Consider the following 19,444-nt stretch of genomic DNA (forward strand, 5'->3'; position numbering starts at 1 on the left):
TGACTTAGTTACGTGGATGGGATATCATTAAAATAATCTTAATTATTTAGTTTTATTAAATTCACTTCAATGACAAATAAAATGTTTTACAATAGATATAGATATTTAATATGTATTATATTCAACATTTAAAAAAGAAAGATTTCTATGGAAACTGTACGATGTATGGCATTTATGGAATTGGATATGGATATTTATTAGGAGTCTAGAGAATCCATGGTGTATAAAATGATTCCATCTCTGCGTTGTAAGTGTCTAGGACAGCACATAATACCCTCTCAAAGAGTACCCAAATGAAAAGCAAGCAAAGAATAGCGGAAAAGTCGGAACAGAGAAATGTGCTCCACACCCCCCGCAGCGACAGCAATAGCAGCGGGGGCGGCGGAAGGGGGGCAAAAAAAAGAGAAAGACAATAAAGGCAAATAGAACATAAATTGAAGCAAGCCGCGCCAAATATCAACAAAGCTTGGACAGTGGGTGGGAAAAATACAGAAAAACAGAGAGAAAGGACGGGTGAGAGCGAGAGAGAGAGAGAGAGAGCGACAATAAAAAAGAGAACGGTCGCAAAAAAAAAAACGCTATCGCATATCAAGAAAAATCACAACGAATGACCGCCAAAAAAAAGAAAAACCGAATTAAATGTCCCCAGCGGACACACAAAGGAGAGAAGGATGGTGGGATGGTGGGGACAGGGTAGGGAGGGGATGTGCGGAGCACAGCAGAGAATAAAAGAATGGGAAGCAGAGACAGGGTGGTTTACTGGGGGCTTACGGGGGTGTCTCAGGGCTGGAATGAAAAATGATTGACTTTTATGGTGTAGCGCATATTCGGTCTTTAACATAATATTTGTCATAAAATTAAGGGGAGCCCCAAGAAGAGAGAGAGAGAGAGACAGGAGCTCTGACATTGTCGTAAAAAATTTGCCAAATGTTGATGCCGGCAGGAAAGAGCTTCCTTTTGCCGAGCGCAGAAAAGTTCATGCAGTTCACGAAATTTCGCACACGTACGCAGGACACCCATCCGTGCAGTCCCCCCCCCCCCCCAGTACACGGACACACACACACTAACAATACAGCGTACACATATGCGCACATTTCCGGTTAAAATAATAATGCCTCGTATTGAAGGGGAAGGGGAAGGGCGACGGGTAGGAAGGACGGTAGCTACCAACAAAAGCAATAATTATGGCAAACGAGTTTGCCTCGTCTTACGCCTTTTGTCGCCCATTTTCCTGCTTTGACATAAGCCTTAACCTACAAAGATGTCCTCCTACCCATACACACATAACCATTCACGCACCCCCCAAACACACACACGCACACACACACAGTAACGCTCACGCACAGAGCTTGTGCTGTCATGTACAAGCAACAAAAGCAATCGAAGCTACTACCCATTCTCGAGCTCCTCCTGTTCCTGCTGCTCCTCTGGCACTGCTGACTATTGTTGGCCAAGCCAACAGCTACTAATTCCCCGCTCTCCTCTCTGTCTCTGTCACAATCTCCCTCTTCTCTCACTCTCCCTGTGGGCCAGTCTCTATATCTCTTTCGTTTTGTGTGCAGGAAATTTCGTTTTATGCGCGAGACAAATCGCACCTTATTATGTGAGACGCTCATGTATGGGTGCGTGGGTGTTTGGGGCGTGTGCAGACATTCAATGCTTGGTCTGTGTGCTTGCTGTGTGTGGAAATGTACGAGTGTGTGTGCATTTCGACTTTGCGACGGGCCATTATCCACACTCATGCACCCACGCTATATCTATGGCTTTATCGCCCAACAACAGAAACACACACACACGCACTCAAAGGAATTTACATTTTATGTGCTGCATATACATACATACAAGTATGTTTGTGTGTATGCGTTTGGCCAGTGCTACAATGCTACACGCTACACAGCAAAAGCGTTGCATAGTTTTCACATAAATGAATTGATGCAAAAGTTAAGTGAAATATTTCCACGAATTTTCATTCGTAAACATCAAGCAATGAATCAGTTTTGTTCTAGTGTAACCTATCAGCAGGCCCTACCATTTCCGGTTGGCGTTTATGGCACGAATTTAACGGTATCTTCAGTGCCCACAGACGATTATCAGACGGCCAACCCCCAACCCCCAGCCCCTAGTCCCTTTGTGGGTCACCCAAAAGCGTCGCTGCCGCACAAAACAGAGCCAAAGTCGAAACGCGTCTGAGTCAGAGTTGAAATCGGAGCCGGAGCCTTCAACGTCTCTGCCGTAGTCATCGTCATCATCGATAAACATCGGGCATTAGTTTAGTTTCCCTTTTGCCTTCCAGCGATTCCAGGAAGGCAGCGGACACCACGCCCGCTTCAAAACGAACAGCAGTACACGTTGAAGAGAAGGAACCAAGCGGAACTCCAACAAAATCGGAGCTCTATTTTGTTGTATTTTTTGGCGGCATTGTTTGCTTTTGCTTTTTGGGAGCTCTCTGTGCATACGCTTGCCGCGTGACTTTCCCGAGGGAGTGCGAGACGTCGTGCCTGTCCTGCCTTGTCTCCCTGTATAGTACATTGTTGGGTCGCTTTGTGCCTGCGCGAAATTTCATTCACAAAACTCGTCTTTGCCTTTGCCCCTTGCTCGCGTCCCTGGTCTATGCCTCTGCTTCTGGCTCTGCCTTTGGCTTCTTCGTGGTGCGTGTACCAAAAGAGTAGAATAACCTGGTCGCAAGGACTGAGGACTGAGGACTGGGCATTCACAACTGCGCAAAATCCTAGCTGCTTCCTTTCGTTACCCAGTTTCGCTTCGCTTCGTTTCGACTCGTTTCGTTTGGTCATGCAGGCGGCGGCGGCGGTGGCGGCGTCCTTGTAACGGTTATCTGAAAAGCTGTGCAAAGTCTGCGGCGCTACCTTGGCTCCAATGCTCCAGATGAAACTGAAGCCGCAGCCGACCGAAATTGAAGCGGATGCTGCCATGCGATGCGAGCCGATGTGATGCCCAACTTACAAGACTGTCAGATGGCGTGACGATAATGTCGAATGCGCCGCCTGCCCAACGATACTGCTCTTTGGAGGTGGTCTGCTCCAAGCAGGCTCCCCCGCATGGCCCCCACACGTACTGGAAGTAAGAAGGATTGAGGCGCCTCTTAAGTAGAATGTGATATCAGGGGATCGATATGGCCAATGTTTCTGGTATCGATTAAAATCGATAATTTATCTAAGCTTGAGCGATAGAAAGTTAAGGGTATTCCCGACAACAACTAACTTTCTTCTCCCAGTAGTTGTTGTAAGCATTTTTTTCTTATTTGTGCAGGAATTTGGGTTTTGTTTTCCACTCTTTCGCACTCTGTCTCTCTCGATTGTTTCCTCTTCTAGACATACACACACACACAGACACATACACAAGGCCCTCGAGGGTTCTGAGCCGCAAGCTTTCTTTCTTATCAATTTCAGCGAGCACACCGACACACACAGCTGGCCAGAGCCACAGTGTGCGTGTGCCAGTGTGTCTGTGTATGTGTGGGTGGGTTGTGAGCCCGCATAAGTTGACGACACATTCATATCCACGCCACAACAACAACAACAACAAGAACAAACTCAAGCACAAGCCCAAGCCAGCAACGGCAGTGGCCGTCCCCTTGCCGGCCAGGGCAACGGCAACGGCAGCGGCAACCTCTTCAGCATATCTTAGCACTTTCACTCTCTCGCTCGCCTTGTTGCTGGTACTGCTGGTGGTGCTTCTGGGTGGGTCCTTGTTGTCCTTGCTGATTGCATGTGTCACAGTTATTGATTGGAATGCGCATAAATTGAGGCAGACTGCTCTCCCAGCCAAATGATGTGGGATTTTCCCTAGTTTCCCCTAATTCCCTTTTTCCGCTTTGCCGTTCTCCGAGTTTTTGTTGTGCTCTTCCACTTCTCCCCCGATCGGATGGGGTGTGGCTAATGCTGGCACGAAGCCGGACCTCCCTCTGATTTGTAGTCGCGGCTACTTAAGTTAATTACCAAAAAAAAAAGGCCAACTTAATAATTCAAGTGGCAGAGGCATCAACTGTCCAACCCTTGCCTCCACCTCCACCTCCGCTCCGCCTATCCAACACTATTGAGTGAGTGGCTGCTGCCAGAGCTGTGGATGCTGCTGCTTCTGCTGCTGTCGAGTGTCTGCTCGAAGGTCGGCCTGGCCTTGGCTTGCCCCAGTTGCCGCATTTGAACAGTCAACGAGCCAGCGCGAGTCATCCGCGTGGGTAGTGTCATATTGGATTACTTCTAATTGGCACAACAGTTTAAATAGCGAGTGCCAGTGCCCGTGTCCGTGCCAGCACCATAGATGGTGCCTCATGATGCTCCACTTTCCCAATGCGATGCGATCTCCTGGGCCACCTGCCCAGGACCAATGGGTAATTACGATCCCATCCACTGGCCGACTTTCCCGTCAGCTGCCAGACCAAACTAAAACATGCTGAGTGGGATTAAACGACATTATAGGGTATTACACATTTAGGCCAAGTGAGACAACGACAAAACGCCGTAACGAAATGCCACAGAAAATACAACAAAATGGAAAGGGAAAAAAGCGAAAAACCAAAAGCAAAAGTTTGAGTAAAGGTAAAAGCAAAAGCAAAAGAAACCGAAACCAAGGCAAAAGCGAGGATGGGATGGGACGGGATGGGACCGGAGCACAGGCCGCAGGCGAGTGGAGTGGAACGGGTGGCTCCTGAGCGAGTTTTAGACTCCCTCTTTTTGGGTGCCTCTCTCTTTGGGGCAGTGTGATTAAGTGTCCTGCATCAAGTAATTTTTCTTACTTCAACTCGAACTGGCGTCCGAATAGAGTTCGAAGGCGCTGCTGTTAGGGCACTGTTAGCCAACATCCTGTACAGCGCAGCCTGGAAGTTCGAAACAGCCGGAAAAAGAGCGCGAGAGCGAGAGAGCGCGCTAGCAGAAGAGAGAGTCGACACGACGCTGTCTGTCCGGCTCTCTCTTGTCAGCTGCTGCTGATTTCGCGGCCACCCACTCGTGCTCGTCCGCTCGCTCGTGGAGCTTTCGGGTTCGGTTCGCGGTTCGCGGCTCGCTCGGTATTCCAGTTAAACGCCATCTGCAATTGTGGCACAGTCAGTGCTTTGGGGCCATCAGCAAGAAGCAGGATTGTACGGTATATATCCTGCGTCGTCGCGTCCACCACTCACACAAAGAAAAGAAAAATCAAATCAAATCGAATCAAATAATACCAAACAAAAAGAATAGAAAGAAAAGAAAAGAAAAGAAAAGCACCCCAGAGGACCACATCAAATGTCTTCGTGTTAGCCGCAAGTGAAGAAATCAAAGTGCAAATCCCCCGGAATGTGTACGGGAAACGGGATAAAATATAGTATGACTCGAGAACTGCCAATCGGGCTAGTCTAGTTGGTGGGGTAAAAGGAAAAAGTGTGGAGGAGGAGCAGGGAAGCGGAGCAGGGCAGAGCAGAGCGAAAAGAAAAGAAACGAAACGAAAGAAACCCAAGAAAATCTGCTAAGCCAAGCATAACTCTCGAGCACTGCCTACAACGCCCCCAACCTGCCGTGTCCCCGCCCACACGCGAACGAACCGTTACGGCAGTTGATGCTGCGCTCTGGGAAGAACACCCATACACACACACACTGCCTTATATACACGACTATATAGGTACAAGCATAGGTACATCAGTATATAGTTAGTGTATTGTTCGGTGCGGGAACGGGCACGGGCACGGCCACGGTAACGGTAAAGGTAACTCGAGAGCCTTCCCCCAGCTTTCCCCGGGGAACATTCACCACCCGTGAAACGGTCTAAAAACAACGAAAGCCCCCCGATTGTTATATAATGAGAAAATCAAACCTTAACCAATATTGTTCAGCATTTGTGCCTAAGTCGCTCAGACTATCCCGGGAATAGTATAGACCGATTCATCGGAATCGAGACAAATGCTTCAGAGTCTTGTGCTACGTTCCGGGCTTATATAAGCGGCTGTTGTACTGAATGGATCCAAAAGCACCAGCACCAGCAGCAGCACACGCACCACCAAAAAAATAAAGAGAAATTCCCTGTACATATACACCTCCACATGGGTGTGTGCGTGTCTCTCAGTGTGTGTGTGTGTGTGCGCAGTGTCAACGCAGCAAATAAAACAAAAGTGAAAGTTAACACACAGAAAGCAGAAGAAGACACACTCCAATCGGGAGCAACAAAATGCGGAGTGGAGCACAGAAACCTCGGGGGTCAGGGGACAGAGAAGAATTTAAATAATACAACCGTAATCAACAAAGAAAAGTGATTTCCTTTGTGATACACACGCAGGCGAAATCCTCCAAAAGATCTCAAGGATTCCTTTGAAATTATCCTAAGCAAAAAAAAAAAAACCAAATGGTTAACAGGAGAGGGAAAGATTATTTCAGATTCATGTGTTTTTTTTTTGTTTTTGTTAAATATGCTGCGCTTTGTACTTCTTGGACTTTAGCACCAACACTAACGCACACATACACACGCACAGAGAGAGCGGGGGCGACACATGGACAGTCTTACCACCAATACTTGGATAGAAGGGCTACAGTGACGACCCCAAATACGAGATGAGGGCTACTCGGCTTCTGCTTCTTTGCCGTGCCTTTGCCTTCTCCTTCTACTTCTCGCCCAACTTCTTCTTCTTCTTCTTCGTCTTCTTCTACTACAAAAAATGGCATGCGGAGTGCTTGCCTGGCTGCCCTAAGTAACTACTCACACACATACGCATGCAAGCTCTCAGCGAGAGAGAGGCAGACGCGTACACGAACACCCACGAGTTCGTTCTCGTTCTCATTCTCATTCTCGTTGTGCTCGTGGATGGGGATCCATCCATCCGCTGTTTTTGTGTTTGCAGCGCCAGCAGCAGAGAAACAGAGAAAAGCGAGCAGCAGCAGAGCAGCAGCAGCAGAGCAGCAGCAGGAGCAGCAGCAGCCGCAGCCGCAGCCGCTGGCTGCGAATTATATAAATTTCTTTGCGCTCTGTGTCTCTATGTTTGTGTGTGAGTGTGTTAGATATACGGGATTTCCACGACAATTTTTTTTCGGCTTTCTTTTGTGCGGTGTTCGCGTTGGCTGCTGGCTGGCTGCGCTGCTCGGGCCAGAGCTTCGGCTAAACGAAGAGCTAGTCTCTCTCTCTCTATCGCATAGCTCCCGCTCCCGCTCCATTTCCTTCAAACTATTTCTATTCAGAAACAGTCGAAAACCCAAGACAGAAAAGCAGAATCTTGGCCAACTTTAGTTAAATATGTTCTGAAAATAATTACCAATTATTTTTCTTTAGCGTTTTCCCAGGGGTTTTCCCAAAAATTAACAAAAAGTAAGGAGTAAGAGGTAGAGAGAGCCAGGGCAGAGAGCAAAAAAGGAGAGCGCTTTTGGGGAGCTAAGAGCGTGAGCGCACAAACCATTTTTGAAACAATTATTCCTTTTTTTTTTAACTAGCCCAAAAATAAACCCAAAAGAATGGATAGGTTGTCAAGCAAACAATATTCGATAATGTTTAGCCGCTAAATATAAGAGGAGCCCTAACAACAATTTCTCTATGTCTGTGCAGATTTCTAAATAATTATGTGAGCCCAAAACCAATTCAACGAAGCAACCGAATTTCCACAAATTTCCAATTTCAAGGTTAATGTGCAGCCCCAACAACAAAAACAAAAACAACAACAGCAACAACAACAACAACAACAACAAAAGCAACAACAACAACACCATCAATAACAGCTGCCATAACCATAACCCATAAGCTATCTAATGAAATTCCGCAAATAGTTGATAGTCAGTCCCCAAAGTAAAATACAGTGCAAGAAAACGTGTGAAAAATATATGAAAAGTTGCAAAATATATTTGTGTCAAACATGAGCCGAGGATACCCCCCATACCATATAACCCCTGCAGCCGAGGTTAACTGAATGCGATCCAGCGGCCTGGAGAGCAGCGGGACTTAGCTTAGGGGTCACTGTTCGGACAGTTCGGAGTCTTGAGGAGAGCTCAGCCAGGTCAGGATTCATGCCTCTAGCAGCAGCAGTCAGAGCCGAAGTAGCAGCAGCAGAAGAACCAGGTGCAGGAGCAGGAGCAGAAGCAAGGAGCAGATCTGTTCAGCAGGCACTGAAACTGGCGTCGGATCGGGATACGGATACGGATCAGGAGCAGCAGCAGCAGCAGCAGCAGCAGCAGCGGCCGCAGCTGGATCTGAGCACACCAAATCCGAATCCCACACTTCTGATGATGATGGGGCCATGAGCCCATCATTACTCGCATTGAATTGGAGTCGCAAGCGCGTCTCAAGCGGGCCTGCACCATGCTAGCACCGCCGAACCCGAGGTCAATATGCGGCCAGGACCCGGGCTGGTCGTGATGGCGCTTGCGTTTATTTCGGGGGCTCGGCGTGGCAGCAGCAGCAGCATCAGCTCAACGACGACGACGACGACAGCATCCACATCAATAGGAACAACATCAGCAGGAGCAGCGGGAGCAGTAGGAGCAGTAGGAGCAGGAGCAGCAGGAGGAACTGGAGCAACTGCAGCAGGCACAGAAGCAGGTGGACCAGGTGGAGGTGGACTGGGAGGAGGTCACAGAGGTGGAGGAGTTGGAACTGCGTTACCGTCCAGAGGCGAGTCGTCGTCATTCATTAGCAGCTCTGGCTCATATCTGCTGCCCATCTTTCTGCCCCACCATCTCGACTTGTACCGTCGGCCCACGCCCCAGGCCATCTACCAGCTGCCACCCACTTACCAGCACGCCCACGCCCACGACCACGACGATCCGCGTGCCCGCACCGAGGCCCTCAGCGCGAGGCTACAGCGTCGAAGGCGACGCGAGCGCAGCCTCAGTAGCGATATTGTTGGCAGGGCTGGAGGGACAGGCAGTGGAGCGAGAGCAGGAACGGGGACGGGAACGAGGACTGAGTCCAGCAACGAGGAGGAGGAGACCGAACAGGAGCCAGAGGAAAGCGGTCTGCCAGTGCAGTATTCATCCTCACAAGCGTTAGACGAGGACGAGGACATCTTTGCCCTTGTGGCCGAGGACGATTTGCTTTCCGAAGAGTCCTTCGATCGCTTGATAAAGCTCAACGAGGACGTGGACGAGGAGGATAAGCTCACGGAAGAGGATTACAATATCCAGCAGCAGCCGCATCAGCAACAGCACGAGCCAGTCAAAGAGTTGGAGGCGGATACCGAGACAGAGACGGAAACAGAAACGGAGACGGAGACGGAGCCGGAGCAACAGCAGCGGGACGAGAGCAGCCTGATTGATGAGAGTGTCCTGCAGCACAGCGACAACAACAGCCCGAAGGAGTTTCCTTCCACCAACAGCAACAGTAAAAGCAACAGCAACAGCAACAACAATAATAACAACAAGAGAGAAGCTACCGGCAACATTCTTGATGCCCAGGCGGCTCAGCTGATTGGTCACAAGGATAACAGCTGGTCCGGCGGCGCCTTTAGCGCCACCGCTGCAGTGGCCGTAGCCGGGTCAGCGTCAGCGGCAGCGGCAGCAGAAGCCAGAACAGCAGGAGGCGGGCCAGCAAGATCCCTGCCAGACCCCGTGGAGCTGAAGAAGAGTATACTCGGCACTGCGTCCTCATTAACACGCCTTAATCCTTGGATATCAGCCTGTGATCTGGCACAGCCGGGCACAGGCACCGACTTGCAGGTGAGTCCCCACACCCCCAAGGACACTCTGTGAACTTTAATTTGCCCCTTATTCTACATTATTCCGTAGCCAGAAGCAGGGAAGTACAATTATACGGCATCCCTTTGGTCTTCTCTTCGGGATAATGGCCTTGAGCGCAAGTCTCAATCAATTCCGTACTTGGTGCGGGCATCGCGGCTATGTAGGCTGCCCTCCTCCCAACCGACAACAGGACAGGGATTGCTGTGTCCTTGGTTCCCTGTTGCAGCCACCCACTCACTCAAACTGTCAAGAAATTGACAACAATGCACAGCTTAAGTGCATACAAATACTCACCCACACTCAAACAGAGCGTGAGGAACAGGAGGGGGGCTGGCGGCGGCGGGTGAAACACCCACAAAGACGTACTCAAATACATGTACAAATTGTATGCATTTCAAGGGATTCCTATTGCCAAACGACTTGAAGGGGTCCCTCTGTCCCTGTTCCTGTCCCTGGCCACCTCGACTCGGCAATATTGAAAGCTGTGTCAATTGTTGTTGGCCCTAAGCCTTCGCCTTTTATTTCCAAAGAAAGTTCAGCAGAACTAAAACCTGCGGAAACTGCTTCCAAGAGATTTGTTGTCGACTTCTGCGAGAATTGCAAAAAGCATGCTCATAGATGTATGGCTTGTATGGCTACCCGCTGCGAAATGAATTAAAATTCATTGCCTACTTTTGCGAGCGATTCATCGATGAGAAAAAATTTGATTAAACCCTGGAATATGTATACAATTTGTACTAAAATTGAAAAGCTTATGGCTGTTTGTGTGCCATACTATTTTGCTTTTCAAGATATTATGTAGATGTTAAGTTTAGCAGGCGGAAACTTTAACTTTTGCCGAGGGAAACGGAAGCTCGAACAAAGGCGTTTTTTATACTATTATTATTAGGGGGGTTTCTCGCCATCGAGCCAGGCACTTTTCTCTTGTTGGCTTGCCACTCAAACTGCCAAAGGAAAAAGTGATTTTCAGTTTTTCTTCGTTATTTTCCTTGTGACAATTGCGGGGCCCCCAGCTAGGACCACTTCAGATTCCACGACAGTTTCATCATCATCGTCGTCATTATTGCCTGTGCTGGCAGCTGACAAAAACGAGCTGCAAATCAACGAAAATGCCTTTGCAATTGTGGCAGAGTGAGACAGAGACACAGAGAGAGAGAGAGAGAGAGGTAGAGAGGGAGAGAGAGAGAAGAAGGATATAGAGTGAGAGAGACCATCCATCGGGCCCTTTCAAATTGATTCTCTTTTTTTTTTGGTCTTATTCCTTTTTGGTTGTCTGCCAAAAATCCTTGCTAACCACTCACCTATGGAATGCAATTCCGCTGCTGTTCCACTTCTACCCGCGTCCACTTCCCTTCTCTCCACACTCAATTGGCTCTGCCAAGTCTAATTCAGATTTTAATATTTATTAATGTATTCTTGCAACTGCCATTTGCCCAAATGCAAATTTAATTGAATTGAAATTGGCCAAACTTTCGTTTCGTTTTTTTGTGTTTTTTTCTTCTCAGGAGATGCCGCAATCGGATGAGGTTTTATTTGTTGCTCTGATCCCCGACTGACAAACAATTAGCCCCAACCTCGAATTCCAATTACTTGGGACTATTGATTTTCCCGTCATCAGGTGGCAGGAGAGAAAGTTCTTTTCCTAGCCAAGTGTCTGTCATTCTGCCAGCCTGCCGGCAATTAAATAATTAAGTCAATCAGACCATTTGAAGGCATTTAAGTAGAACAGCCGCCAGAACTTGCCTGGCCATGTGGTGGGGCAAAGTGAAAAATAATTCAACTTATCGCATCTATTTGATGGCCTTCCACGAACGATGCAGCAGACTGGAGGAGCTCTCCTCCTCTTTACATTAGAAATCAAGTTTTTGTGGGGTATATTTTTTCCTTTTAAAGTCTGCTTTTACGGAAAGATTTTCATCTTGAAGAAATATTTTTGTTAGATAACAAATTATTGTACATTCAACTATAGGTTCATTTTCATTGCAAGTAGATACGAGAGGAAGCTCTTTAATAGACAGGTCCGCCAGATTCAGCGCCTTCATCTCCGTTGCTGTCTTTTCCCCTTGCCTGATTTTCTCTCAACAGAGTATGAAACATGGGAAAGCAAAAGAGCAAAGGTCTGATCTGGATCAAAGTACATCGCAAAGACCTGTTCACCAGCGAGTGACAGCAGAGATTTTCTCAAACAATTTTAATTTGGCCTTGTCTCCGGGGCAATTCCGGCTGGTTTAGAGCTGCAAATTAGCAAACATTTCTCCAATTTCCATGTCAGGAGTGGACAAAGCCCTTTCCCAGCCATCACTCCCCCGTTCGACTGCCCCCTTAATGCTCCCTTTCGAGAATGTCCTGCCTCAGAGTCCTTTGCAAGAGCCAGTGCAGAATTTATGATGAGGCGAATGGCAAGTGGCAGCATTCAGGCTGTGGCCTGTTGATGTGTTGATGCCACTGCAGAGGCGGCTGCAGCGGCAGCGGCAGCGGCAGTGCCAGCCTGTCCTGTCCCCCACTCGTGTCGAGTGCTGGGCCAGGGCCTTAGAGGGCTTACGACGGAGGGAGTCTGTCCCGGTCCCTGCTGCGTGGCTGCAATGCATAGTGAGGCATGGCTGCTGTGGCACTCAGGACCTGCCACGAGTGCTTGCCAAGTGCGATTCGAATTGTGGCTCAGTTAGCCAGTGGAGTAGCAGGAGAGTGTGAAGGAAAAGCCATGTTCATCTGATCGCTGGAAAGTGGCAGGATCTCACTTCACGATACACTGGTTGTACGATAGTCGTGCTTTGGTGCAATTCAAAGCTTTGCTTCCTCCATGTCGCGTAATCGCCTCTTTGTCCAGAGTAATCTCCATGTCGAGCATCCTTTGCTACCTTTTATTGCGCTCCGCTTTATGATCCACTGCTTTTGCTCTGCCATTTGTTTTTTTGCAGCTCTGGAGTGTAGGATTGGAGTGGAAATTGCAACTCAGAAAACAGAAAACAGCAAACAAATTTGTATTGGTTTCATTCAACTCTTAGCTAGCTCCAGTTTCAGTTTCAGTTTCAATCCCCTCCAATTCAATTAAAACAACCTCTGCCTTTGTTGAATTTAATACGAAATTCTATGGAACACTCACACCTACATATGTGCATATGTGTGTGTGCAGTTGGCCCGACCGCCCTTATGTTGGTTAAACTACTGCAGGGACGGTTCCGCAGCCCCCGGCCGTAGCATTGCAGGTCGGAGCAGGGCGACTGTTTATTTGTGTCAAGGATGTGTACAAAATCAATTATTTTGTAAGCAGTTGGCGGCTGTTGCTGGTACTTTTGGTGCTGCTAGTGCTGCTGGTGCTGCTGGTGATGGTGCTACTGCAAGTCGCTGCCTCCGATTACATCATGCCCAGCAACACCACCCAGCCAGACCAAGTCAGACACAAACAAAGCCGAAAACTGTCATAAACTGTCCGCCTTCGGGCAAATGGTTTCCAGAACTAAGGAACTGATAAATGCTGTCTGCCATCCAAAGAGAGCTCCCCTCCAAATCGTTTAATGTAACAGCGTGGATTTCCTTGTTTTAGCTTCATATACATATAAATGAAATGATGAGTTAAAATTGCAATAAAAAAATTCCACCAATCCATCGAATTCTCAGTAATGTTTTCCACATCTTCGAAAAGAATCGTCTATAAAGCTGGACCTCAAATGGTGACACATTAGTCGGTGCCAGGGACCGGGACTTGGACGGGGACCGAGCTCAATTAGTTGGCAGCACAATTAGCCCGGCTAAGATGTCTGGTTGCGGTTCACAATCGCCTTCCAGTTGGTTCGTGACTGAAACGCTTGAATGTTAATTGCCCGCAATTTGCATTTTGAGCCTGTCAAATGGCACATGAGGCAGGAACTTTGTGCAAGTCGAGACGGCCAGAGTGAGAGGTGCATTGATTGGCCCATTAAGGAAAAAGAGGTAACACAACGTTCGGTGTCCCTTTGTGATACTTGAATGCAATGTCCAGGCTAAATACACAAAACAATTAAATTAGCCCCCAAAGGGTGGCCCAAAGGTCGGGGCCTGCTAACGGGAGCCCCATCATCCAACACGGGGCTAATGCAATTATGCGCTGCGTCGACCCGGACACTCGCTTTGACTCTGCCTCTGGCTCTGGCTCTGGCTCTGGGTCTGGCTCTGTCTCTGGTTCTGGCTCGGGGTTCTCTCAGCACGTCAAGTGCCAGGGGAATGGAGCGCGCACTAAGTGGAGCACTGCTGCAGTGCATCCCCAACCACATTCCCAGTCCCCATCCCCAACCCCATCCCCATCCCAATCCCATTTCCTTCTATTTCATTTGGGTATCTCATTTCTGCCGGCGCTGAGCGTAAATTATTCAATGAGCATTGTTTGAGTAAAAGTTGCAAAATGAATTTCTACTCAAGAATTTCATTACGAGTTCGAAAACAAGCAAATGCTGAATACAGAAGGGGATCTAGAGTGGTGAAAGATGGAGTGAACGAAAGGGAATATAGACAATGGCCAGGGTCCCCACCGGTGGGCCCACCACCTCCCCAGCCCCCCCTGCTAGCCCAGGGCTTCTTTTTGTTGCCGCCTGTCCACAGTTGTCCACATGTTTACATCTCATTTCATTAAATTCATTCAACTTATTGTTGTCATTAGAGAGGGTAAGGGGAGGTGATAGAGAGAATACCCCACACATGCACAATACACCTCCTATACACATGCAAAGCACCGGTGAACGTTTGACAAATTAATTTTGATAAAATTGTATGGAATAACGACAGGCGCCGGCCCTTTCTCTTGTGAGTGTGTGCGCGCGGGTGTTAGCCAAACAAATATGTGATGTGACAGACAGACAGACAGGTGCGTCCCTGAATATCCCTTTTGATACCCCCCACCCCACCACCCTTCTCGTTTCCATATTTTTTTCTGGGCGCGGTTTTTTCCCGAATTTCCGGCGTTGTTTGCCCGATAATGGGGGCCTTGTGGCCATATAGATGGATTGATATATGCATAAATAATGAGTGATAAATACACGAGACGCTGTTTAAATATGATTAAATTGATGGGCGCCCGGCAGGTCTGCCCCTCTGACACCCCGTCACCCCGCCAAACAAGCCACCCCGGCAACCTCTTCAATCTACTGCCTGCCTGCTGCTCGAGTTGATCGATTGCCTTTGATAATGGGGCACAAAACATAATTTCTGCATTATTGCATTAGCTTCAAAGCGTAATCAGGCATCTGTTCGTGCGTACGTGTGTATGTGTGTGTGGGTGTGTGTGTTTGAAAAGGACATAAGATGCGTAAATATTTGACCCGATAAGGAAGCGGCTTGAATGTGTAGAAGTTTAAACGTTCAAAGAAAACAAAAGAAAGCCAAACACTCAAGCTGGTAATTGCCATCAAATCAGATCCAAGTCCATGGAAAATTGTCCCAAATCTCGGCAAAAAACACTCCATAAGGACCTGCACAATCCGACTCTCTGTTTAGCTGTCTTTAGTTGCGTGCTGAAACACTTTGTCTCATTCGAGTAGACCTTGGGGAGTATTCCCTGAATTATGCACGAACTGTAATTGTCCCGAGTGGAAGTGCTGACAGGACGCTCCGGTTCGCTCCTGCTCGGGATTTTGCACAGTTTTCCCTATTTTATTTGTATTTCTTTCTTTCTTCTTCTACTCTCCCACATACACACTAATTTGACGGCTCACAAGTGCCAAGAGAGGACCAGCAAGAGTAGAGGTGCCTTGGTGTTGGTTGGGCAAACAATTTCCGCTTTATTTGCATTAGATTTCCGCTGGTGAAAACGTTGCTTTTCCCGTTTTCCCTTTTGCCTGCCAATTGCACATTGAAAATTGTTGCATAATTGTGGAGAAGACCCACTGAGTGGAGGGGTGCAGCGGTAGCGCTCCTGAGCTGCAGGATTACACTTGTTATGCAAAGCAATGCAGCTGGCAAATGCGTGCAGAGCAGATCGACTATGTGCAAAACAATGCGAAATGGCTGCCACTGCAACTGAATCTCAACGAGCAGGCGGCAACCGAGACTGAGAGGGAGAGAGAGAGACGAAAGGTATGTGCCTACGACTGTGCGGGGGTTGTGGGGGCGGTGTGGCCAGGCCTCGGCCTGGTGCCTGTTTATGATTTTGACAACAAAACGGCAACGAATCCAACGAGCATCAAGGTAAAATGACAAGGGAGGTTTCGGGCAGCACTACCACTGCCATGTGACAAACAATTTGCCTACGCCCTATGTCTTCCCGGCCCTCCGCCCCCCGGCCACGCCTGTCCCGTGCGGCCTGCCAGCCACGTCAACGCGGCCATGTGTCTGTGTCAGTGTCTGTGTCTGCGTTTGTGCCTTTGCCTGTCGTCGTGTGGGTGTGTGTGCGTGCCCACTCTTTCTTTCTCTCGCCCCCAGTATCCGTGTCGCCTGTCACATTTTTACGCTTTTGCACAACACATCTACACTTCTTGCGCTGACACACTGCATAAATACGTAAGGGAACTGTCGGACTAAACGAATATTTGATACCTCCAAGGGACTGCTCACAGTCCTGACTGGCGGGACGGCTGGTTTGCCTCGCAACTCTCAACAGTAGATATAAGGCAAATGAATGCCATTTTATCGATCATTAGCCGCTGAACAACAGCAAAGGGGGGCAATGATGCAAAGCTGCTCTCTTTCCTCAAAGAATGTTATACCCTGCTAGTGCAGGGTGTCTATCGCACACATTTGTATGCATGCATTTGAAATTTTGAGTGCTGCCTGCGACATGTTCTTGGCCTGTTGTTGTTTCCATTGGCGTTGCCGTTGCCGTTGCGTTGCCGTTGCAGTTGCATTCTTTTTTTGCCCCAGCTTGAATTGTTGACAGGCGTTAAAATTTGACACACACATACGCTCGGGCGTAGCAGCATATGTGTGGTGACTACGAGTGTGTGTGCGAGAGTACATTGTTTGAATTGCCCGTCGAGGTTAAGCTGTAACATTTAAAGTGTTGTCGGTTCCGTTTGCCGTTTGCCGCTTGCCGCTTGTTCTGGTTGCTCCACTCGCAGATGCTGTAAATGTTGCAGTTGTTGTAACAGTAACTATAGCTATAGCTATAGCTGTAGCTGTTGGTGTTTAGCTCAAGTGCACTTTGGCCCCAGAAGTTGACGTTCCTGTTGTTCCGGCCAGATTTCTATTGCCTTCAAGCCGGCGCCTTTGCTTTGAATAATATTTTTCCTGGCCTCTCCCTTCGTCGGAGTGTATATGTATGAGTGTATTCCCTAATCAAGGCAGTACTTGCTTAAGCCATGTAAGGGTAAAAGGATTGGTGGTCCAGAGGCAGCGACGGAGACACACATCCATCTGAATACATTTGTACGCTGATTGTCGCTTGGCCTAAACTGTCATGGGTCAAGTGGTACAGCCACATCTCCTCTTGCTGCAACAGATCAGGCCCCCATCCGACCCGTTCTTGTCTGTGGCTGACATCATTGTTAGGACAGTCCGTTTTCATTGTCTAAGCATTTAGGAACTCGGGCCGGGCCGGGCCGGGTCGGGCCCCCTTCGTGGCTTATTAGACATTGTGGCCCCGCCTCTTACAACCTGCCACAAAGGATCACAACCACAAAGGCCATGCTCAGCTATCTACACATATGTATGTATGAGTGCCTCTGTGTGTCGTCCGTGTAGTGGTAGGCGTTGGCCATTAGCCATAATGCATACTCCATTATGCCAGGTCTTTGTTTAAGCTTTTTGCTCCTCCTACTCCTACTCCTTCTCACTTTTTATTTGGTGTGTGCAATGTCCTGCAGAGAAGAGACAGACCAGCAGGCCTGATTGGAAAAGCCTCTCATGCAACTTGTTGTTTCGGCTACAATGCCAACCCCCGGCTGTCCGTCACTTTCAGGTCCACAGCAAAGTTAATGACAACTTGAAAAGGAATACTTTGGCCCATGATAGAGAGAGAGAGAGATGGCCAAAGCCAAAACGAAAGGAGAGGACGAGAGAAATGCGCTGACCTGGACTCATGAATGTTTCATCCTGCGGCCATGTGCACTTTGCCATTCCTCTGCACCCGTCCAAGGCCCATGTCCATGTTCATGCTGTTCTCTGCTCTGCTCTGTATTGAAATTCCTGTTGCAATTTCAGTTATCCCCAGACCAGATATGAATATTTCATGTCCTCCTCACTGACATTCCAACTGCATTCAATATGCTCCACGTGTGTGACTCTGGGTTTGTTTGTGGGTCTCTCCGGGCTGCAGGACCACTAGGATTTTGACACTTTTCAGTTGCATGAAACAATCAGGAAATATTAGGGCCTGCCTGAATAAATACTGATGATGATACTTACGAGTATGTTGGAGCGAATCGAAAATTCAGCCTTAGTCTGCTCTGCACTTCCGAGAGATAAAACAATGCCAACTCAATCTATAAGTCCCCTCTTCTTCAGAAATTATCTCAGCTTTCTCTTGTTTTTAAATGGAATATTCACAGCTTAATTTTTAATCGGTTTTAGTGGAGCTTCAATTTGAAATGATTCTCATTACCAAGTTTCGCATAATGAAGTAGAAGAGAAAGTTTTAGAAAGTTTTCCAGAAGAGTGGGAACCGTCAAAAGAGAAGGCCGTCAAAGGCTGGACGCTGAGACGGGGTTCGCTGATAGGCTTCGCTGTGCAACCTTTTTCCCCCCTCCCCCGGAAAAAAGCTCTGATACACAAATTGTAATTTCTTATTTCGCCTGCTGTGAATTTAAGAATTTATCTTTACCCCTGCATTGTGTGTGGGATGTGTCCATTCCCTGCCAGTGGCCTCTTCCGTTGGCCATCCGCCATCCTTTCCCCTTCCTGGGGCCGCATTGTTGTGCATTGGGCCACAGCTGGTCGGCCATTAAATCAACAATGGCTGCCTGTACACGTGCTCCTCTCTCTGTCGCTCTTAATGTGTGCGTGAGTATGTATATATGTGTGTGTGTGTGTGTGTGTGTGGGGGATAGTGTGTTTAGCTGTATTAGATTCTCTTTTGTATGATTTTTCATCTGAGTTCAGACCCCACCCCGCACCATCCATTCGCCCGTTGCCGTTGCCGCTGCCGCTGCTGGGAATATCTGTGCGTGCTCCAAGCGAAATTCCCAGCTTATTGTTATTGCCCGGGGAACATGAAGCGCGCTCATGGCAAACGATTGAGGAGGAAATGAGGAAAAGGGCACACACAGGACACGCGGCAATCGAGAGTTGTTGATTGTTACATATTACTCACGGCTGGAAAGTTCAAAGGGTCAGAGCATTCCCAGTGACCGAAGGAGCAGAGTTGATGCTGAACAAGCGGCTTTCGTTGCTCCGAAATCTTCTTCTTCTTATAAGGATATTCTTTCCCGCTAGAGGTTATTGCTTGCTTGATTTTAATTGTCTAAAAGCAGTACTGCATCCATGGGCTCGTTGAGAGTTGAGTAAATTGTAAATAAATTGGGTAATCCGGATAATTTCCAGGCCATCAGCCTGCCGCCATCATACATACATAAGGATGCAACAAATTCTTGGGACTACAAACTTCGCCCCTCCCCCACTTACCACCCCCACCCCCTTGGGCTCATAAATATGCATGGAATCACCGGGTGGTGAGGTAGCAGTTTAAATCGGAAAAAAATGTGTAAGCTCCTTCTGCTGCAAGCATCTCCTGCGCATCCTTCTGCTGTCTGTTGCCTTTCAATATTGATAGTAAATGCCGTAAAGTATTTTACGAAAATTCTTCTACGGCTCCTGCCTCTTCCCCCACCTCCTGCTGCTCCTCACCTCAGGCGGCTGTTGTTGCTGGTGTACTGGATGTTGCCTTGAGTTTTATGCAAGGATGT

The 19,444-nt window shown here is 48.2% G+C and overlaps 1 protein-coding gene across 7 annotated transcripts in view; it reads left to right on the forward strand.

Annotated features, from left to right (window-relative positions):
• Nucleotides 1-4,548: 4,548 nt before the first annotated feature.
• Mid1 (calcium-permeable channel component Mid1) overlaps nucleotides 4,549-19,444 on the forward strand; it is a 36,145-nt gene continuing 21,249 nt past the window's right edge. For 2 of the 7 annotated variants that reach the window (XM_002138800.4, XM_033377928.1), the window contains exons 1-2: nucleotides 4,963-5,100; nucleotides 7,516-9,617. In XM_002138800.4, coding sequence (XP_002138836.4) covers nucleotides 8,292-9,617 — 1,326 coding nt within the window. In that variant the 5' untranslated portion in view covers nucleotides 4,963-5,100; nucleotides 7,516-8,291. The other 5 variants (XR_004468708.1, XM_033377924.1, XM_033377925.1 and 2 more) reach the window with 5 other exon arrangements.

This window comes from Drosophila pseudoobscura, chromosome 3 (genome assembly GCF_009870125.1).
Source record: "Drosophila pseudoobscura strain MV-25-SWS-2005 chromosome 3, UCI_Dpse_MV25, whole genome shotgun sequence".
In the NCBI taxonomy this organism is placed as follows: domain Eukaryota; kingdom Metazoa; phylum Arthropoda; class Insecta; order Diptera; family Drosophilidae; genus Drosophila; species Drosophila pseudoobscura.